Below are 23,824 nucleotides of genomic sequence, written 5' to 3'. Positions count from 1 at the left end.
ATTTGTAGTCTCAGACCATCTTTCATAGTAGGTCTGCAGTCTTTCATTCCAATTTCATTCCAATTCTGAATATCTTGCACAATTATGTCATAGACTGGGGTAGGAGCTCTTACCCAATGAATAAACTTGAATAATTGGGAAAATCAAGATAAGCAATCTTTTCAGACCACATCATCTAATCTGACCAAGCCACCATTTTTCTAGCTGAAGCTTGTGAGAAGTAGAAAGAAAAGGATCCAATTGGTTGCTTTCTATATAAAACTTCTTCCTCCACACAGTAATAAATCACATTCTAGGTATAGTGCTTTTAGCACCATTTCAGTCACATAAAAATAGAACAGACTTTTAACAGCTCGCATTTATGGGCTCCTATCTGACTTGTGCGATATTTACAAATACATTAGCTGGGATTGCTGTTCCAAATGCAGGTGTGCAAATTAAAAAGTCATTAGCATACCATTGCTAGTTATCAAGCTGTAGTTTAATTCCAAATGGAATTCTCATTTTCTGTGTTTTCAGCTGGGTTTAAAGTGAAGGTAAAGCTCTGTTCTTTGCTGAAGCCAATTTCTAGAGAACTGTTCCATTTTCGGAATTAGAGGTGTGAATAAGTTATTATTATTATTATTATTATTATTAATAAACAGGATTTATATAGCGCCAACATATTACGCAGCGCTGTACATTAAATAGGGATTGCAAATGACAGACTAATACAGACAGTGATACAGGAGGAGAGGACCCTGCCCCGAAGAGCTTACAATCTAGTAGGTGGGGAAATTTCACACACAAAAGGATGGGAGATATGTAGTGTGGGAAGTAGTGATGGTTTCAAATGACAGAAGAAGCCGGGTAGGCAAGTTTGAAAAAATGGGTTTTGAGCGCTCTTTTAAATGAGCAGAAAGTAGGAGCAAGCCGAATAGGACGAGGAAGACCATTCCAGAGAGTTGGAGCAGCTCTAGAGAAGTCTTGTATCCTTGCGTGTGATGAGGTTATGAGTGAGGAAGTCAGTAGTATGTCATTGGAGGAGCGGAGAGAGCGGCAGGGGGAGTATTTTTTAACCATGTCAGAGATGTAAGTGGGACAACAACTGTGTAGGGATTTGAAGGCAAAGCACAGGAGCTTAAATTTAATTCTAAGGTGAAAAGGAAGCCAATGGAGAGAACTACAAAGAGATGTAGCGGAAGAGGAGCGGAGGGAAGGATGGATGAGTCTGGCTGCAGCATTCATAATAGATTGTAGAGGAGAGAGTCGGGTTAGTGGAATACCAGCGAGAAGGATGTTACAGTAGTCCAGACGGGAGATGATAAGAGCAATAAGTTTATCAACCTTAAAAGCAAAAGCAAAACCAAACCTGCGATATTCACCTTTTCATGGTGCCGCAATCTTTCTTTGTCTTGTTGATGATCTTCAGCTATCTTGGTTGGCTTGGCTGGGATGACCTAACATTCATTCATTTCTGGCATGCACAAGGGAAGCCAGGATTGCTATCTTTCACTGGCAACCAACGCTGATCTACGCAACAGAATTTGACAATTGGATGGCGATCAGGCAGGTAAGAACAGGTATTGCAGAAGGGACATCACCTGCCCCTTTCTTCAATAACCACCTACCTGAATCACCAACCTTCAAAGTGGAATTTTAGCTCCACTTTAAAGTGAACTTATCAGCCATTTTAATCGTTTTGGAATAGACTTTCATTAAATATTAATTATCCTATAAAACTCATATTTATATTAACAATTAACATTCTAAATTTCCACAAAGTTTGACTAGTTGAAGAAAATAAAAGTTCATTAAGCTCAACCAACCAAAAATGTATTACATCTGTAATTTAAAAATCTTCACATACAAATACTTAATCCACAGCTGATCCAGAATAAAGAAAAAGAAATCTCTTATGAACCATGGTTGACCAAAACTAGATTGCATGCATCCTAAGGACTTTTCTTTTTTTGTGTTCCTTTTTAAACAATCTTATTCAAAATATCTCCTCTAAACCTTCTTTTGACCATACTAGTACCGTACTATACCATGTCAGAGTTTGATCCCACAATATGTAGATTTCCTAAGGGCCACTGCTAGCTTTCAAGCCTTGGCTGTTACCTACAGCTTAATTCCCTGGAAACAATTAGGGAATCTAGCATAGTGTTTCCTGATCATGTGATCGCTATTTTGACTATGATTTATTAACACGTACAGGTTAAAGAAGAAAAGGTTTCAGCTTGCAAAGGCCACCATAGCTTGTAGATAATACAGTAACTGCCTAAAACATATTGAAAAAATGCAAATAAGGTGAAAAATGCAAATAAAAGTGTATAAATACATACACATGCTATCTTAAAAGTCAAGAATTAGAGGAGGGTCCAGGGCCCTCATGCAGCGGCTCATATTGAACCTCTCTATGTACATCCTTGTGTAATACTGTCAGAACGGCCCGCATGCGCAGGAGAGGAGCGTCTGTGCTTTAGGAAGGAAGAGATAATATCAGGTTGTTGTTTCATCCAGAGGAAAGCCTATTTCTTAGGTACATATTGGCTGCATTTTACATACAGCTTTCCCACCTAACACCTATCCTACCATCACATTATTTGTTGTTTTTCATATATATCAGCACCCTTCTTCTGCGATTTTGTATCTTCTCATAGACATCAAAACATTTCCCAGTCATCTCCTTTCTAGGTATTTGAGATCATTGTTTTCAATCTGTTCAGCTCACCTCCATCTCCCTTTTAACCTTTCTAAAGTTATACATTCATATTACCAGGAATGTCACTCAGTATTCCCCTGATGAAGCCCTTTTAAGGCGAAACGTGTCGCAATTTAATTACATTTTACCACCTTCTCCTAAGCTTATATAAAGAATTGTGACTTTTTGACTATGTATAACCTTTTAAATTGATCTTTAAGAATATACGATTGTCTACTACTCGTTTGTGGTAAATCTTTTAATGTTTTGATGAATTTAATAAAATGTACTTTTAAAAATGAAGTTTAACATGTATGTGCCATAAAAAGAGCCTTCTTTTCCTCTTCCTCCCAATGGAATATGTACCCTTGTGCAAAGCATAAGTGTTATTGAGCTGTTAAATGTTCATCACATTACATTAACTTTCACTATCGGATTATATTTATTTACCTGCATAATTACTTTGCAACCCCCAATATGAATTAGATTTTATTATTAAACAGTATTTATATAGTGCCAACATAGTATGCAGCGCTGTACATTAAATAAGGGTTGCAAATGACAGACAGGGGAGGGAAGACCCTGCCCCTTTCAGCGAAAAATCTGATCAAATTTAAAAAGCTGATATTGCTAGCATTGTACCATTCCTCCTAAATAAATATATTTAACGTTAAATAATTGGAAAGCTCTATTTAGTTCATTGCACGCAGGGTGTGAATAAATATTGATGAATAAAGCAGAGATTCACGTGTCTATAAAGAACCTATATGAATGTTTTTGGGTTTTTTTGTTGATATAATGACATAATTTTATTTTCACATGAGCACCTACAAGTGGGGCCTTGCGGCTCTTTATGTTGCAAATAAAATCAGTTGCCATAGAAACCCTTCATTATCAAGCCGTAACTCCGCTTTAATTACACAGCTCCAGACAGTCATTTAAAAAAAGGGCACTTTTCAAAATGGCATAAATTTGCAGGTTTAAATATAGAACATGCTTGTAATAATGCTATATAACTCTCTCATACCAACTGTAGGGGATTGTTCCATTTTAGAGATCCCATTTTATTTATGTTCTTTTTTTATTATTGTATTTTTTGTGTTTAGTTTTATACTTGTTTTCTAGGGGGTTGGTAATTGTAAGCGTGTTAAGGCCAAAGATGCTGCTTTAAACTATTATGGTTAATTTTGTTTAGGGTAAATAACAGACATATAGCGCTTAATGGTGCATGTGGTAATTGATTAGATAATTGCTTAGGGATGCATCGTGACTGCTATGAATACATTGGAGGCCTATTGAACCCGAACATGGCTCTCCTGCAGACTATTGCCGATATGCAAATCAAGACAGTCTCTGGCCACATACTTGTTCCAGGTTAGGGTATTAAAACTTCCTATATTGCAGTAAAAAAAAATTTTTAAAGCTATGTTCTCAAACCAGGAGCACCCTTCCTGTCCTGGGATAACAATGCTCATTTACTATATTGCATTTAGTAATAAGCAGCGTGGTCACCCTTGGCTGCTATCTTGATTGGAACTTCCTGATTTGACTACAGACACCTTAAAGTGTCTCCTTTTGTCCATTGCATATGAAGGAAGAGTGGTATTGATTGCAGAAGTTGGCTTGGAAATTAAAAATATCATTTTTTATATCATATTACATGGGGGGGAGCATTTTGGATAGAGTGGGGAATGGGAAACTTAGATACCATCATTTTTTTTTGTTTTTGATTATACCCATTTGGATAGTTTTTCTTTAAATCCTGTCCCACTGATACAACAAAAAATGAGAACATTTCTCAAAAAAAATCTCCCACTGGTAAATGTCCCTATTGTAGGATTTACTTTCTTGTACTCATTATGATTAGAACTCATTTTTTTTATTCTCCCGCACTTTCAATACCAGTGACACCAAGGCAATTGGAATGAAAAGAGTAACTGGAAGTTACAAAGGCACTGGATAAGGATCAATCACTGTGTTCTGTACTTGTAGAAAATACTTTTAGCCTTCCAGCAAAATAGGAAAATAAATGCAATCAGTAAATCCAAGAACTTGTTGCAATCTTTTACATTTACTCATATGTTAGAATTATAAACCTTAAGAGCAGGAAAAATATTGTCTATTTGTGTATTTTTGCAGTAATCCAGCATGATGCCTGCGCTAAAGACCAGCCACTACTGCTCTCTTCCTATGTGCAGGGTGACTGGTCTTGTTTCTGCCCCCCTGAAGTTTTTCTTGCACCTGTGGGGTCCCTGTCACAGTTCTGATCAGGCTATTTTTACAAGCTTTTACATTGCCTTGGAGCAAACAAGGTAGATTTTTATCTTTGTTGGTTATAGAAGAGATAGATTAAATAGATTAAAAGAATGGATTTAAATAAAACTTTTGGTTTTGAGTTCAGCTTCACAACAAATGTGTCCTCACTTCTGTCACAAGTGCATCAGTATGCTCAGCCACTCAGTGATGCCCGCACTTTACCAAACATTTATTCTTGGCTAATTTTCCCCAGCAAATTATGACATGTACAATGGGTTTGGCAATGTCTATTCCCTAGAGTAATGGGTGGCATCACTTCTAAGATGCAGGTCATGGAATGGGATAGGACCAATTCTAGTTGAAGGCTTTTGCTTACTAGATAAAGTTTGCTTAAATGGTTACAAACTACAGTGGTACCTCGGTATAAGTCCACTTTGGAATAAGTCCAACTTGGTATAAGTCCTGTTTGGACACGAAAAATTTTGCTTGGTATACAATCTTTGTGCTAGAACTTGTATGGGTCAAAATGAGTCCTAACACTGCGCGCTACCCTTATTTACCTCCATCGAGACAAAGCCACGACTGCCCACCAGAGTCAGTACGCCAGTTGCTACCATTCAGTGAACAACCCGTGCTATAACTCTCTGTGAATTACATCTCCTCCTCCTCCCTTCTCAGCACCATCCTAGTAGGCACTCGACTCTTCTCAGCAAGGTAAAGTGAGGTTAAATTTTCATTTATTTCATCTAAATGCTTTTGTAGTTATATATTTTAGTTTTGAGCAGTATTTAAATTATTTCATACAGCCCCATCAATGTAAAATATGACAATAACAATAGGATTTTTTTTCATGCGAACGGATTATTAATTTTCCTTTCAACTCTTATAGGAAAAATTTGTTTGGTATAAGTCCAAGGATCTGGAACGGATTAAGGACTTATACCAAGGTACCACTGTATACTGTTTTTTTTTCTCCACAATATTTGGCTTTCAGTGTCTTTTAATGCTCTATATATCGGTGTTTCTTAAACATGGTTCCTCCAGGAGCTGCTAGAGGTTCCTTTTGTACACCAATCATTTTTTGGGCTATCTTAAAGGTTGACATTTTTTCCACTGACCAGTATGCTAATCTACTTTGAGCTGTGCACATAGTATTTATAGAAGGGGTTCTCTGAAATGTATTTCAAGGGTTTCCCAATGTTCAAAAGGTTGAGACAGGCTGATGTACCTGGTGTTTCTGAATTCCTAGCAGAATAATGTGTTTAATCTTTCCTTTACTGGACCATACATACTTCAGAACAAGGTAAATATTGTTTTGGAGAGCTGACTCCATTCTACTTCCCCCGTATTACATTATAAATGTCAGAAAGATGGCATTACCCTTTAAAATATCCACCCAGAGCTCATAACCTCCCACCCATCACTGAATTACAGGCTTATCTTTACTAGCAAAGTGTCAGCTGGCAACAGCATGGCCGTATTAATGTAATATTCTCTTTTAGTCATCGGAATAATCATATTTTCCATTGCTGGACAGAGTTTGACCTTTAGGAGGAAAAAAAAAATAGAAAGAAAATCAATGTCACATAAGTGAAACCATATGTGATACAGCTGTTAGAGAGGAATGTTTCCAACAGTCCCAACATAGAAGCATGCAGACGTCTTGATTTGTTTCAGCTACAGAGGGAGAGTTTGCCAAAGACAAAAATCCTAGTTATGATCTCAAGACTTTAACCACATATTTCAGTATTTGGGGTAAACGAAACTAAATCAATGCACAACTGATATACTTATGTGTTAAAATGTGGTGATCCTTCGCAGCTAATCCAAACACCAATTATTATTATATAGCGCCGATAAATTACAGAGCGCTGTAAAAAAAGTCCATAGTCATGTCAATACCTGTCCCTGAAAGGAGCTCACAATCTAATGTCCCTACCATAGTCATATGTCTTTAATACAGTCTAGGGTCAATTTGGGGGGGGGGGGGGTCAATAATCCTTACTGCATGTTTTGTGAGGTGGGAGGAAATCCACACAAACACAGAGAGAACCTTCAAACTCTTTGCAGATAGTGTCCCGGCCGAGATTCCAACCTGGCACCTCTTCAGTCTCAGACCCCACTTTTCCACATATCAGTTAGGGAATACTGCATGGTCAAGGTCTGGCTCGTAGACCTACCGAACCAACAGTGACCAAAGGTCACTGAAGCTTGGACACCAATATGCAATTTAGCAGTATACATCAGTTCACAATAAAAAATGTTTCACTTTGCACAGAAAGAGAAATGCAGAGAACCTGACAGCTGAAATCAGAAGAGTATTCGTTTAAAACTCAGACTAGTAATAGCTTAGTCTTAGAGCTAGCGGCTTGCATAGATTCACACAATCTAGCTGTCCATGAAATGTAAATTAGTAACTTTGTGGTTGGGGATTCTGTACCTGACATTGTTCATGCTCAAACTGAAAACTACTGGGAGTTTTTCATGCATGGTTGTATATTGACAACACTGTACAATACATCAAATATGTAAAAGGAAAAAAAACCTTTTCACTGCATCGTCATGTCATAACTATCCCCCACGGTTCTTCTAGATGCTGCAAATACAACCTGTATATCAGGTTGTCCTCCCCCTCCCAATTACCGGTATACTCCACAGGTGTGTACAGGAAACTAAGACCAGGTAAAAACTCAAAGCCAATACCTGGACACTATTAGGCACTTGAACTAGATGCATTCCAATTTTAATAGCAAAACTGGGACCTTTCCAGAACAGGAAAAATTATAATATAGCAAAACGGGAAAGTGGCAGGCAAGAGAGGAGTGCAGGGGTGTTGCAGAGGTAGGTATGTTAAAGAGAGGAATGTGGAGTGTAGGACAGAGGATGGAAAGTGCAGGATACAAGTTCAAAGGGTGTGATATGTGTAGGAGTGCAGAGGGTAGGACAGCAGTCAGTATGTGCAGAATAGGAGTGCAGGGGGTAGGACAGCAGTCAGTATGTGCAGAATAGGAGTGCAGGGGGTATGACAAAAAACAGAATGTGTGATATGTACAGAGATTATGTCAGTGAACAGTATGTGCAAGTAGAGAAGTCTGGAGGCATTAAAAGGGCAATAATATATTAGTGACAGTATATGTAAAAGGGGATTGTGGACTTTGAAACAGCCGTTTCAATTCTTTCTATATTCATCAACATGATCACTAAAAAAAAATGGCCATACAGGTGAATGACATGGGGGAAGAATTCATAATGCATTTGGCACTCATTTAAATAATTATAGATCAGTAGCGTGGGAGCAGAGTTATAAACACAAAAGGTTCTACAGAGGAGGAATGGAGGTTAAAATTAGGATCCAGGAAATACGACTGCTAAAACTGAATCGGTATATACTAGGACAGTGAAGGAGGCTGGGATTGTGTCTGCAATGCTGCTGTCTGTAAACCTGGTGGGAAGGATATGGAAATTTAATTGGGAGGAGTGTGGCAGCAAAAGATGGGAATGATGGATGTAAAAAATAAAAAAAGAGGCATGATTTAAACTAGTTATTAACAGGGCCTGTGTCATGGAGTTGCACATGGTGAAGTTGACAGTGGAAGAGGAGGTTTTTTAATGCTAGGTATTGGTAGCTGAGGGTAAATGCAGGATAATGGCACCTTAACATTGATGCACATAAGAAGACATCATTTGAAAAACAGGTGGTAAAAGGATGAAGCACATAAATTCGGTATTTGGTGCTGAAGGGTTCATGTCAATGTCCTGGGTGCTGATGGATAAGCACATGCACAGAGGAATTGGCACTAAAGAGTTACTCCATGATTGATATTCTTAAAGTAGATCACATATACTATGACAGACCACTGAGGGGTTAACCCTTCTTTTGTAGTTGCATACCCTACCATACAAAAGAGAAATGGAAAAATGGTAATATGATTTTTTTGAAACAGATCATTTTTTCCCCCTGAGAATCATCCCAGCAAAAGAGTAGCCATCTCCGATGGGAGACTGTTGTAAAATAAGGAATGGTTATCCATTAGTTTCAGCTTTCACCTGACAGTAAGTGCCGTCACTTCCATTTCTCGGGAACGCTTAGATTTTCATCATCTAATACTGACTTGTACTGGCTTCAGGGAATTCAGTTTCCTTCGAATTTTCTCAGAAATATGATAAGAGTGTTCTAGCCTGCCAAAAAAAAAAAACTTCTTTATTGAAGATTACATGTGTCTATTCTGAACATATCGCAAATTAAATCTGATAAAGAAGAAACCTAAAAGGGGACAGGACAAATGGAGATGTTGCTCAGTTTTTTGCCTTCTTGGAATCCGCTCACCTAGGAAGGGGTTGGCTACCCAACTGCTGTCTAGCTATAATCATAACATATTTTTAGGACTGAAGTATTCCTGGACTGCCCTTATTTTTAGCTGCCTGTAGAGATCAATGTATATGCAGGGATCATTCTTGCCAACAAAGTTTTGTTAACTGGCTTCATGAACAAAAGACAAGAAAATGATCGGCTTTCTTGGATAGACAGTTAACCCCTAGATTTCAGATTTGATTTTAAAGACTATCACTTTAGAGAGAGTGCAGAGAAGGGCAACTAAACCAATAAAAGGAATTGAGGAGCTCAGCTATGAGGAGAGATTAGCTGAACCAAATCTATTCTCCCTTGAGAAGAGACGTATAGGGGGGGATATATCCATTCTGCTCCATATAGAGAACTCTCTTCCCGATTATTCACTTTAAAGGCTTTACAAAGGACATGGGTGATTCTTTGCGTCTGGAGCAAAAAGAAATTTAATCTCCAGATAAGGAAGGGATTCTTCACTGTAAGGTCGGTGAAAATGTGGAATTGGCTGCCTCGGGAAGTAGTTTCAGAAAGTTCTATTAATTGCTTTAAGAAAATGCTGGATGCTTTTCTAGAAGCACAGAATATAACTAGATATGAAAGTTTTAAAGTAAAAACAAAAGACACCGTTGATTTAGGGAACATCCAATGGGATCAGGATGGATTTTTTTCCCCTGTTGGAGCAAATTGAACCAGGCTTTGTAAGGGTTTTTTCCTTCCTCTGGATCAACTGCTTGTATAAGAAGGTTTTTATCTGGGATATGTTTATTTCCCTAGTGGTTGCACTTCAAGGACGTATGTTTTTTTTTTTTAACCTATGTAGTTTTGTCCATTCAGTCTCTTACAAGCTGTCTCTTTTACCAACATATTCTTACTTTTGCTACACTAACCTATTGCTAAGTTGAGGCTGTTACAAAGACGCCTTTGGGTACAGAATGGGGAACATGTGACCGCCTCTGAGGATACAAGGCTCAGGCCTGAGCACTGTCACCTGATGAGATGGACAATGCCATCAACCCTACACCATCCAACTCTAAAGTAGTCACTGGGTTTGAACCCTAGAGGGATTGATCAGTCAGATAGCATGAGGAACTATAGTATTCGGGTTAATGACAGCCATAGAAAGTGACTCTGAATTGGCAAAGTGACAGAGCCCTTTAAACATCCTGGTACAAACATTTTTCCACTTTTAGTGTAGAATGTCTGATTTTGTAATTTTTTCTAAAATAGCAATGGTTTTAGCAGTATCTATGCTTTGCAAGATTTAAACTTATATGAATATTTGCTTGTAGGTCGGTCTGATCTGCAATTCAAGAAAATAGGCAATCTCAATTCATGCATTAGTACAATTCCCCAGCCTTGACACTTTTGCCTGTGTAAAATTTATACATTACAACTCTCAAATTCAAGAAATAGCAGATGCGGATGAAATTCAGTTAGGATTTACATCTACTTTGCACCTATATCCTGGCACATAATAATAAAATCCACTGTCCTGTGTTTAATATATCCACCTTACATATGTAATGCAAAGGGAGGTACATGTGTTACCCCTGAGAACAAATTGTATTCCATATTTTAGTCTTATATTAGATTGGAAAATAAAAGACAAAACATTGTTGGCTTCTATGAACAGAAGCCCCGGTTTCCTTCTCTGGTTTCCATAATCCAGGCTCAGAAAATCTCATTTATTGTGTCTGTTGTTGAAATGTGGTTTTCTGAACATTGACCTGGTCACATGTTTTCAAGTTATATATTTACTGTACATATAAACATATTGAACACAGCTGGATTCAAACAAATTACATTCCATGGTTGCTTCAGGATTCTGACAAAATTCCAAACAGATGTTTTCAGTCCATTTTCCTTTACATTAAGGCTGCCTGATCCCTTTTCCAAATTAGGTCAAGGATTTGATGCAGAAACAGCAGGCTTTTGTTAATAAAGAAAATTAAAGGGTCCACTCTAGTCAAAAGTTTAAAATAAGTCTGTACCAGCTCTGCAGGAGTGCATCCTGTAAGTTAGAGTAATCATGTTGCTTTGCTCGTTTTTTTAAATCCTTCCTGCCATCACACAGAACGGGGTGCCCTAGTGGCCAGTCACCAGGGTGGGGCGCTGTCACGTGGGAGTAGGTTCAATGGACTGATAGGGCTCCAGCAGGTTAACAGGGTGTGCCTAGGGAAACTTCAGTAACCAAGACAAACTGTTACCTTAGAAAAAATACCTGTTCTCTTTAAATGGAGTTTCATTCCCCTGTTGTTTCAAATATGCCGACGCAGAGCAATGGACACAGTTTGAATTTTACCATCCGTTAATAAGCCAGATATGATGCTTAAAACAAGACCCTTCCTTCCTTGGCCTTTTTAGCTGCATGAACTGTAAAGCAACTCATCTCCAAAGTTTATGAAGAAAGCCCAAAATCATTTAGGCCATTCTCTCAGCAGCTCAGCTCTCCACGCTATTGCCTCTAAGCAGGGACTCCGCAGCTCAGTTAACCCTACGCTAGCAGTGAATTATGAGGTTGAATTGTCCCACAGTTCTGCCTCGGTGTGTACATTTTATATGAGGATTTATTGTAGTACTGTACTGTTTTTTTTTTGTATTGCTTTAATATTAGCAGAAATGTGATAAAAGTGATGGCTTCATTTATAATATTAAACCTAAATCACAAAAGCTGTACATGTACAGCTTTCCAATAAACATTCTCTGCCATATACCCTGAGGAAGCTGATAGGCGAAACATGTTGTGATACAAACACCTAATTAATTAGGGATACTACATCCTAGCTTATAGGTAACTTTTTCAATGCTTGTGTATATGGGAGAGACCAAATGAAGTGTTACGTCACACATTTTGATTTAAGTTTATATTTACATTTTGTTCTTTGCAATATATTGCCACGAAAAACCCTTGCTATCTTCTGTCTTTCTTCTTAACCTGCATACAATTGATGATATTAGTTGGCTGTAGAGTTTCTGACAGGTCTCTGAGCAGGCCATTCAAGTTCATCAACACTAAACTAATCAGAATATGTCTTTAGAAAGCAAAAGGGCCTTCCCCAAACTCTTATCTCAATGCACGTCTTTGAGTCTGTTGGCATTAATAAAGCGAATGAGCCTGATTTAATAAAGCTCTCCAAGGCTGGAGAGAATACACGTTCATCAGTGAAGCTGGATGATCCAGCAAATCTGGAATGGATTTACTAAAAGTCTTTAGCTATTTGTTAGCAAATGTTTTCAGTTCTGGACTAGATCCATTCCAGATTTGCTGGATCACCCAGCTTCACTGATGAACGTGTATCCTCTCCAGAGAGCTTTATTGAATCGGGCCCAATGTTAGAAGTGCACATTTGTCTGTGTATGCTGTAGCATTACCAGTACTTTTCACTAGGAACAAATGAAGTCCACATGACTTTGGCACTATGATGTATATGTGGGCATTGTGAGATTGTGATTTTTGTTTGGAGTTTTGGCTTATTATTGAAAAGACTGATAAAAGCAAAAGTACCACACACCGGCTGTCCTAGCCACAGGCAGCCCTGGAATGAGGAGACATTGAAGAGCCATCGCAGCTGGAGATCCGCAGTCATTTGACAATATCTGAGATAAAGCCTATCGGTTTAAATCAGCTGGACGTAATATGCAGTTAGCATGGCTTCCTTCCATTTCAAATGATAATAAATTCATCTATGCTTTCAAGATCAGCTGTGAATTATCTTTTTATTGTGAAGTGTGTCAGCAGAGCAGGTGTTTTATCCTGCTGCAATTATCTCTCTTTTAATGTGTTTCAATGGCTATGTTTATACTACCTGTGATGAACGGAAGGGTGAATTGATTTTAAAAGCAACATTGTGCCTATGATGGCCAATTTGTACAGTTTCCATCAAAGCAATCATTTAGATTGTTCCTGCCATTCCAATAGATGGTGGAAATGAAAGTCAACATCTGATTGGATGATTTTTTTTCAGCCTCTATAAAATATTTTGTGTTTTTGTTCTGTACTAAAAGCTAGAAAGCATAGTTCCAATCAATATGGATTCTGCAGGCCATTTTATTTAGGTCCACCTCAAGTTAAAACCTAGACCTAGTGCTTACAAGTACATCAAATTTGCTCTCAACCAACCAGTTTAACAGATTTTCCAAACAATGGATCAGTTGGAAGTCCCGAAATTCTGTTACAATTTGATTGATCATTCACACAAACGCCAAAACCTATATTTAAAAATATTTATTTATATTGTCCAATCTGAACATTATAAATCCAAAAAAGCTGTTGCTTGATTAGTCAGCTAACCAAAGGTATACTCTTGCAATTAGGCTATAAAGTAAACCTATGTATATTCTGTGTGCAGTTTGTATCAGAAAGCACCGTGCGACAATTCAACCTCAGTATTCAAAGCTGTCACTGCTGGAGACTCCCTGCTGGGAGAGCTGAGCTGCTGGGAGAATGGCTTGAATAACTTTGGTGCCTTCTTCATAACGTTTGAAGATAACCTTAAAAAGGCCAAGAAGGGGAATAAAATGGCCTGCAGAATCTATATTGATTGGAACTATGCTTTCTAGCTTTTAGTTTTAAAGAGCATATACTTCTTATTAACAAACTTGAATGTAAGAAGTAAGAATTTAGGTAACTTTGTTATTGATGCACAGCCAGCCACTATCAGTACCCCGACTTGATTTTTCTTTCTTAAATTGAATGAAAATGTTAACGCTTAACTTTTTTTTTTTCCAGGCGTTACCATGAAGTTAATGGATGAAGTAGCTGGCATTGTTGCAGCCCGTCATTGCAAGACCAACATAGTTACAGCTTCTGTGGATGCTATTAATTTCCATCGCAAGATTCAGAAAGGTGGGTCCAGTATTTATTGTTCTACCATTCACAGACCATAACCCATAGGAAATATTTTCTTTTCTGATATTTTAGTTTCAAATGCAAATGCCCAATCTGCATGCAACTCTATTATTCAGTAACACAGAGGGGTCGCAATAGCTTCTCAATTGTATTGTGATATGGAATTCCAATCGCCTCCTTTGCCACCTTCAAATTAAATCTGTCTATACCAGGGTCGGCAAAATTTTATGGCCACTATGCAATTTCAGTGGTGGGCGGGAGCACACTAGGCCGGACTCTGAGTCTTGCCCTAATGGCCCTGCCCCCCACCAGGGAACGCCCCCTGTAGTGAAATCTCTCTCCTCCGTATGCATTGTGGAGGAGAGGGATTTACCTTCAAGGAGCGTTTCCTATGTACCGCGGCAGCATCGTCGCCGGCCACAGTAAATAGGGGAGCCACAGCAAGGAGGCGGCTCTGGTAGTTCCTAACACCCCCCTGGCAGATCCGGCCACCAACCCACGGCTCCGGAGGCAGGAACGCCCATGGGGCGTTAGGCCGGAACGAACTACCGACTAGGCCGTATCTGCCCTAAAGGCCGGAGTTTGCCAACCCGGAGTTAGATCACCAAAATAGCAGCTCTGGATTTTTTTTTTTTTAAGAAAGCCATGTGTGCCTGGAGGATAGACAATACTTTTTTTTTTTGATTTTGGTTACAATAATACATTCCTATTTTAAAGCCACTCCCTGCTTTTAAATTAAAGAGCCATTTAAATTCACACATCACACAATTCACACTTGAATCATAAGAGCATATTGCTCATCACATCATTATTTTTAATAAGAGTACAAAGTGTCCCTTCATATGACGATACCTAGCTAGTCTTGGCTACTAGAACTATATTAGAGGCTCAAAGACTGTTGAGAGAACCTGTCTGGTAGTGGCAACAAAAGATCATCAAAGCATAACGTAGAAGAGGCTCCACTTAATAAGTAAAAACATCTGTTCATATAATTCATACAAAATAGACCCATTTTTTTAATCATTACCACAATATGATATTATTTGCATTTGCACATGTTTAGATTAAATTAATAATAAAAGATGATGCAGTTTCCCTAAAACGATGATTGCATTTCATTAAGGGGAAACGGGAGAATGAAAAATGTTATGGTGTTGTGCTTTTTGATGGGCCTTCAACAGCTTTTGTTGATAATATTGTTAAAGTGCATCCCACTGAGCTATGAACATTTCATGTTATTAATGTGATTGGGTTTTTTAAAGAAGCCTATAATTTTCACTTACGCAGGGATTCATTTAGCAATCACTGTTAAAGAGATAAAATGATTTTGCTGGTGTAATTAAAAGGTTATAGGGAGAAAAAAAGATGAAGCATATGTGTTATTACTGGGAGATGTCCTAAGTGATTGCACTAATACTTCCTTCCAGCATGCCATTTCCCTAACACCGCTGTGCATCCAGACCACAGACATAAACACCAGGGAATACGCCGGGAAAGAAAATACTGTCAGCATTCTGGTGGGTTATTAACAGCAACAATCCACCAGAAAATCAGTGGAAGCTTTACATTAAATAGGATTATGAATTAAGAGCTTTTTTTTAGCTCAGTATAAATATGTATAGATATGCTAACCTCATGCATTTCTTAGAGACATCAGTTGTCAATTATATTTGTGTAGAATGCATAAATGTATATCCACAGTTCAAAAAAAATTATTTGCGTGTGATGGATTCATATAATATATATATATATATGTGTATATATATATATATATATATATATATATATATATATATATATATATATATACACACATACAGGTATATTGTATAGTATAGTATAGTAAAATATTGCTTTCGAAAAAGTTTGGATTAAGGTAGTCTTAGCTGCCTTTCTCCACCAATTTAACATGGGGGGACCATGAAATTAACTTCCAGGTCTTAAGGAACCTCTTCTATATCCACAGCTCACAGTTAGCATGGTGGTAAGTGGAAAGAATGCCTTTTACATTGCTGACCATTGAGAAGAATGTCAACCTTACAGATAGTCCTAGCAACTTCTGGGGTTCTTGGGGAACCCCTTCCAATATTTATGATTTGCCCAATACATGATACATTGCCTGGGATGGAAATTCCTCTTTTTGGGCTTTTATTCACGGTGGTATTCCTCCCATTGGCCAGTAATGTAACTGGTGTAATTTAAACTGACCTGAGAAGCACAAATTGCTCAAGGAACCCCTAGCAACCTCCAGAGTAACCGTTGAGTTCCACAGAATCCTGTTTAAGACTCACTGCTTTGAGGGGACACATTTCAAGCTTAAAGCGTACCTAAACTCAGAAATTTCACTTTACATAAAAGGGTAGACAACCCTTTTATGTTAAGTAAAAATTCTGTTTTTTTTTTTTTTTGTTTTGTTGTTTTTAGTGCAACACTTTATAATAAAAAAAATAAAGAAGAGTGTAGCACCTCCCCTTAATTTTTGATTGCCTAGGCCAGGGGTAGGCAAAGTTTATAGACTACTAGGCCATTCCAGGAGGTCAACGATAACGCAATAGTTCAGTTGGGCCAGATCCAAAAAGTATCTGTACCTAAAGACTGGAGTTTGCCTACCTCTGGTCTAGGCGATCGAGAATGAATGGGAGCGCAAGGCCTCCTGGGATACTTAACGTCAGGCATCCCAGGAAGCTCTTGGGTGTTCCTTCTGCGCATGCTTGGGCATCCTCGCACCTGGGACGGGTGACGTAGGAAGAAGAACAGGAAGAAGAGGCAAAGATGGTGGCGCCCGGCTTTCCGGCTCGCAGACGGATGCTGGGACAACGCAGAACACGACAGAAGAAACCTCCGCATGGATCGGACAGCCCTGTGGGATTGAAGGTATGTGGATTTTTTTTTTGTTTTAGGCACTTTTGGCTTTAGTTCCTCTTTAACTTCAGATAAAGTAATAGTAAAAATACCATACAAAATGCCCTTTGCTGCAATATTTACCTTTAGTAACCCTAACCCTAGGGTTCTCTTTTTCCCCTCAATTAAACATACCTATTAACGTGTTCTTTTGGATGCAAAAGAACTCCTTATGCAACAAGAACCCAATGCACCATTTTGAGTCAGGAAATGTGTTGATAGCATGCAGAATCTTCATTTGTGTTCCATAAATATTCAACATCGTACAATTTGATGTTTTTCTTCCACGTGGGTCCTCCGCTCCACCTTGATTGTGGTCCCAGACCATAACTTGTACTGTTACTAAAATGTACAACAATTTTTCTCTACATTGACTGACCATCTGCTTCCATTCCCTTCTATTATTCATGTATAATTCAAAATAACGTTTTTTAGGTCAATAGCTTATTTAGGTGTGTTATGCAGGAAATTTTCAGTAGTAATTAGTAGTGAGCTGCTAATTACCTTAATAATTCCTCTTTTCAAAACCGCAAATGTTTCAAACAGATTTATGACATAAACTGTGTGACAGAAAAAGTGTTGAAAATGATCAATCCGATTGTTTACAGTTTTATAAACATACCTAATACCACAATTTCTTCAAGGTGGGGTCTGGCGTTCTGGTTTTAGACAATTTGATGGATCAGGCTTTGTTTTTCAAGCCCACCTTCACCCAAATAATTACAAAGAATCCATTAAAAAAAAACCTTAAGGAACTATGTTTTTCTTCTAATCTTTCTCTTAGTAACTAATTTAGGCTTTTGAAAATTTTTACCGTAATTCTCAGCAACTTGTTCATTGTTTTGTCTTATACGACTTTAGCTCCCTTGGTATGTAATTTTGTAGAGAAGTCTTGACATTTGGCAATTCTCTGTTCTTTGTGAAGGTGCTCATTAAAACAAGTAGCGTTAATATAATGAGAAGCTGGTTTCAAATTAATGACTAGGAAAATTCAAGGCTCCCATCTTGTCTGACCGGCACTAATTAATTTACTTTAATTATTGACATCTGCTCCATCAAATCATTTGTCCATAACATGCAGAACATAGCTGAGCGTGGCAAATATAACAGCATATATTTTTATTCTTCTTGAATATATATTCTCAGTAGTATTTCAGAGATAAAGATGGCCATAAACATCTCCTGGAGAATTAGAGTTAGTATACCCATCTAAGCAGAGATCGGGTATCTTCTAACCCAGTCCATTTTTTTTTAAATCTTTTTTACAGATATGGCTATGCACATTCTGTGCACATACAGCAGCACAGAAAGTGGATCAGCGATTGTTTGCAAACACTTTTCAATATACAGGAAAACATCTATGTGCAATACTAAATGCTAGTTATAGGTGTATTAAAACAGATAATAAAGCTGAAGTTTACTCTGGTAATATTTTACCTTCTCTGCCACCCACTCCCCAATAAAACCTTTCAATTTTCATTAAGTACCCATAGATTTAACCATTTAAATCATTTGGTCTTCAATAAAAGCAAAATAAAGCTGATAGGAAGGGTTGACAGGGTACTGCACAGAAAACCGGAAGCTGTGGTAATGCCCACACAAGATGGGAATGAAAGGGGCCAGGACAGTAAGGTTGAAGAGGAATGGACTAAGACTCCATACATACGTTTAATATTTGTCGTTGGAAAGGATCTTTCACAATCCTTTTCACCAATAAAAGACTGAATGAGCACTGTACATACAACGCTGCTCTGCTCTATGGAGAGGGAAGAACAACGGAGCAGCACCCCAATCCGCTCTGTCCCCTTCACTTGTGTTATGATTGTTCATCAGACAGGGATCCGCCAAGTCGGATCCATTAACATTGCCTGACGAACGTTGTACACAAGCCAGATTTTTATTCGATATCTGACGTGTGCACATAGGCTTAATGATGCTGGATGTCTGTTAGCAAGGATATAAAGTGTGCTTATTTCTAACGCTCACTGTAGGAGGCAACTAATGTGCATTGAACTTAAGAATTTCAGCAGGAGATGAGCCTGTGCAAGACCGACAAGAAGGCTAGATTTTAGCTGTAACTATAAACGTTAATATATTAAACCCCTTCTTATCTCATTGCAGTTGAAAAGTAGATCTAAAAGCAGTGTTCTTAACCAAGGTTCCTCCAGAGGTTGCTAGGGGTTCCTTAACCAATGAACAACTGGTGACTCTGGATAGTTTACTGTATACCAATGATCTTTTTGGCTATCTGTAATGGTGATATTCTTCCCAATGGCCAACAATGTAAGAGCAATTCTTCCCACTGACCACCACACTAATATAATGTGAGCTCTGGATATAGTAAATATAGAAGACCTGAAGGTTATTGCAAGGGGTTCCCTCATGTTTAAAAAGGTTGAGAAACGCTGATTTAAAGCCGCACTCATTATTTTTGGTAATCATTTTCAGTCCCCTCCGATTCCAAGTCCTATGATTAGAGCTGACGCATTGGTCATGTTGTCCTTGATAAAAGGTAGAATTGTTCAGGCAAAAGAGCTACCTGGGTGTCTTCATTTAAATATCTGGCTATTCAAGCTACTTTTGCTCTGATTATGTGACTTATTAGCGCATGCTGCTTTGGGACTTGTTTGTACCAGTGGTGGTAACATCGGTCCCTGTGTGGCTCCCAGCAGCTGGCACTTTAACCATTTGGCTACCCCCACTGCTGCACTTTTCATGCATCAACATTTCATTATTTTACACCAGGAAAAAGTAATTGGTTTACTACCACCCCCATTTTTTAACTTTGGATGGCCATGGGCGAGATGCTAAATGTAGCATCTCAACCACAGGCACTGTTTACTTGGAAGCGGTATCTGCACCACAATTTCACAGCTAGATTGGACAAGCCCAAGGGCAGCACTTTAAATATAAATGGAGTTTAACACACCGCAACGCCAGAAAAATGTAGGTGCAGCTGTATTTTTTTTTAAAGTGCACCACAACACACAACTGTGCACATTCTCAAGTTATTATGTTGGGAACCATTTCAAATAAATAAATGCTGCTACAACTTATTAACGCATTCAACTTGGCTCACAACTTCCCATTGCAGTAACACTGCAAAAATCTCTAATTACTTTTCTTGGCCAACGCCTGACTCGTGCATTTGGCACCTACCGTACATCTTTGGCCTCGTCAGCATTGGCTTTGCTGGTGTTAAAATTGATTTATTCATCATATTTTTATCTGTGGTCTCATCTCGAAAGCTAATGACACTCAAATTTTGAGCAATAACGCTGACTGAATGAATCGATCATATTTCTGTTCAAATTGTCCATCCAAATAATTAAAATAGATTGAGCTCTGCGTTTCTTGTACACAAAAGCATAGCCTACAGATAGAGTTCCCTAAAAGCATATCATGTCCAAGTGCCTTACGGATGTATTGGCTTGCACAATGGCTATTCAGTGCAGCAGTAAATAGAAAGGAAACAATTGGATTTTCTGACTGCTCGTAGCGTAGAAAGCTGACCTGATAGTTTCTCATATAACATGTAGGAACAGCTATTTTTAACTAACAGTGTCTGCTAGAGGTCAAGGTCATCAGCGTTTACATTGGATTTGTTGTCTTGTGTGGTGGGCCTGAGCATTGCGTTCCCATAAGAATGCTGTGTAGCTGTTTAAATGATTAGATGCTAAGGAAGATAGATGCCTAGCATACTTGGCTGGCTTTCTTTATCACAAATCCTCCTTCCTGTTCTAGAATGAGAATCCTAAATAGAATAGAACAAAAGGACTTGTGAGTATTTAAAGGAGAATAGTCCATCACATAACAATGAAAATTGTCCATACTAGGATTTGAACTCCAAAAGCAGTGACCACAAAATCTAGGCAAAGCAAATGACCAGTGACCACTGGTGTTCCTGCAACTGAAGTTTTCCCCATTACAGGCTTGCCATGTTATGTTCTGCAATGTAAATGTGTGTGGAGGTGGCCATGTTGGTGAAGACAAGGTTTTGCTTTCTCATATCTGAGCTTTCAATATGGAGAACTGTATGCTGTACTGTGATAGTAGCATTCGGGGGTAGAACAACCTTGAATCTCACACTGTATGTGTATGTATATATATATTATATATATATATATATATATATATATATATATATATATATATATATATATATATATATATATATATATAATATACACAGCTATGAGACTCTCCCTACATGAGTGCCTGCGCACCCTCACTTACTAGGAAGTGTACTGCTATCTTTTAGAAGGAAATAAAAACAAAGGGTTATTTTCTCATGGCCTTGGTTAGATGCTGTAAGCATTTCTAAATGTTTCCTATACCACTGAACAGTTCCACTTTATAAAGGAAAGCTAAGGTTGAGATCAATCTATGGAGCACGTGGAAATGAGCAGAGCACGGACTATAGATTTAAGATGGCTCTCTGGGAATTCATTTGTTCACCTCGATGCATTGCTGATATTCTCCCAGACTACGCTCTGTTGTTATTTGTCCATAATTTTATTGAAGATATTGAGTACACGCCAACGTTTTGATGATTTCTCACATTGGGCCTGCATTATTAAAGCTCTCTAAGACTGGAGAAGATAGACGATCATGGGAGGACCTGGGTGATTTGATATTAGTTGGCAAATGCTTTCATGCCTTGACTGAGTTTCAAATGTTTGCCTAAATCTTGCTTTCCCCCTTCAAAATACTTGTTGCCAACCCCTAAGGAATCTATATTTTAAGAGAGAAATTCCAATAAGGAGAATAGCAAAGTAAACCAGCTTTCCTCTCCAAGGAATTTCTCTCTCAAAACAATTCTATTTGTTGGATCACCCAGGTTCTCTCATGATAGTCTATCTTCTCCAGTCATGTACAGTTTTAAAAAAATCAGGCCCAACGACTGACAAACTTTCAATTAAACAACTAGAAATTCAGTTCACCCCAAATACACCATGGATGGCCATCCATGCTGTATTAAAGTCTTGTTTGTAAACATGTCATTTGTTTCAGGATGTCTTCATAATGGTATTCTATAGAACCTGATAGGAAGACATGATAGCAGGTTCTATAGAACAATAGATTTATTGTGTTGAGATAAAAAACTAAGAAGGAAGACCGACTTGTTCATGTTATGCCATTGCAGAAAAAATCCCTATTTCCTTCAATATCTCTGTTCCCCAGAAACTGGAAAGATTGGCACCTAGTAGTAATATGTTGGGTGTCAAGTTGTGTTACAATTGTGTCTGACACTAATATTGCTGTGTTGTTAACATCTGCTCTTCACATTCATTGTAAGTGACACACAAAGTGTAAATGGATGAGAATCATGAAGATTGACATTTCTTCTTATACTAGCTCCTTGGCCGTGAAGTATAGTACAAACGATTTTGGAACGCATTTAAAATGTATATTTGTTCGGGGTCTGTGAAAAAATAGTTTAATAATCTGACATGACCAAGCAGTGGAGATTTCCTTAGAAGGACAGCAATGGTGGCTCCTACACTTCCCTCATTACAGAGCCACTTTAAATAGAACCAGCCAGGAGTGTTGCTCCATGTTTGCATGTTGGGGTCTGCTTATTGTTAACGGGCACATGGAACTCTGCAGAATTTGGTTGCTATCTGGTTTTCAATCACCAGCAATGGACACTCTTCTGTGCTACATGACTGGCTCCCCACTGTGATATAAAGTTTCACAACCAATAACAAGAGCAGGATAATGAGAATCTGCCAGACCCAAACTCCAGTGATCACATTGTGACTTTTCCCTTTGGTCACCAGTTGTGCCCGCTCACTTGTTCAACACTATTGGTTCCTCACTCGGGCAAAGTAGTCAAATTAGGAAGCTGGTATTTTAGGTCTTGGTTTTTGTTTTAGACCAGAATATGTTAAATTTGTACAAACTTCAGTTCTCCCCACAAATAACATAAACACAGTACAGATATTTCAAACGGGTCATGGCTAAGTAACTAGGTGAGTGGGTTGGTGGAATAGGCAGGATTTTATGAACTTAAACTGTGTATACAACTATGATTCGATTGCATTTATTTACTCTTTTCAAACATGCCCAAGGGACTGCCCTTAAATCTAATACTGTGCCTTGTATCTGGGATGTCTGCCAAATATATGATCTCTAGGCAAAAACAATGATTTTATTTCTTTTCCACCCACACTTCCATAATTATTAGAGTGCTGTAGAAACACGCTCCTGAATATCAATAAGAAGTTATCGGTTAGGTATTAAAGATACACTCGACTTGCCTGAAGATTTGTAGTGACGCTTTGGTTAGGGCCGTTTTAGGATAGGGCAACTGGGAATTGCCCAGAGCCCTGCACATTCCCAAGTGCCCCAAATGACAGATTTACATGGAGCTGGGCTTATGGACCACCAGTTCATCTTTTCCCACAGGCCAATTTTTAGTAAGATTATCCCTGACTTTAGTTAATAGTTCAGGGGAGGCAAAGGTTAGAATATCTAATATCCCAGGGACAGCTGCACCCCTATACAAAATAAAAGTCTACAGGGACAGGAAGTAAAAAAAAAAAGCTCCACTGTAGGGTCAGAGAGAAATTAATTGCAAACGTCCACTCTCCATGCAAAACGTATCACCTATCCAAAAAAAAAAAAAAACAATAGCTACTGGACAGTAAAATGTTAAGTCGTTGTTCATTTAGTGGAGTTTTTGGAAAAATCAGAGTTCGGTCAGCCCTTATTTCAGCCATCATTAAATTAAATACACAATTATTATTTTAAAACTATTTCCATTATCTAACTATTGTGTCTT

The 23,824-nt window shown here is 38.2% G+C and overlaps 1 protein-coding gene across 8 annotated transcripts in view; it reads left to right on the top strand.

Moving 5' to 3' along the window:
* Positions 1-23,824, top strand: part of ACOT7 (acyl-CoA thioesterase 7) — a 123,695-nt gene that overhangs the window by 76,072 nt on the left and 23,799 nt on the right. For all 8 annotated transcript variants that reach the window (XM_072426896.1, XM_072426900.1, XM_072426895.1 and 5 more), the window contains one exon: positions 14,017-14,133. In XM_072426896.1, coding sequence (XP_072282997.1) covers positions 14,017-14,133 — 117 coding nt within the window. The remainder of the gene's footprint in view (positions 1-14,016; positions 14,134-23,824) is intronic.

Source organism: Pyxicephalus adspersus, chromosome 11 (genome assembly GCF_032062135.1).
Source record: "Pyxicephalus adspersus chromosome 11, UCB_Pads_2.0, whole genome shotgun sequence".
Lineage (NCBI taxonomy): Eukaryota > Metazoa > Chordata > Amphibia > Anura > Pyxicephalidae > Pyxicephalus > Pyxicephalus adspersus.
The sequence above is the reverse complement of the archived record's forward strand: the minus strand, read 5'-3'. Positions and strand labels throughout refer to the sequence as shown.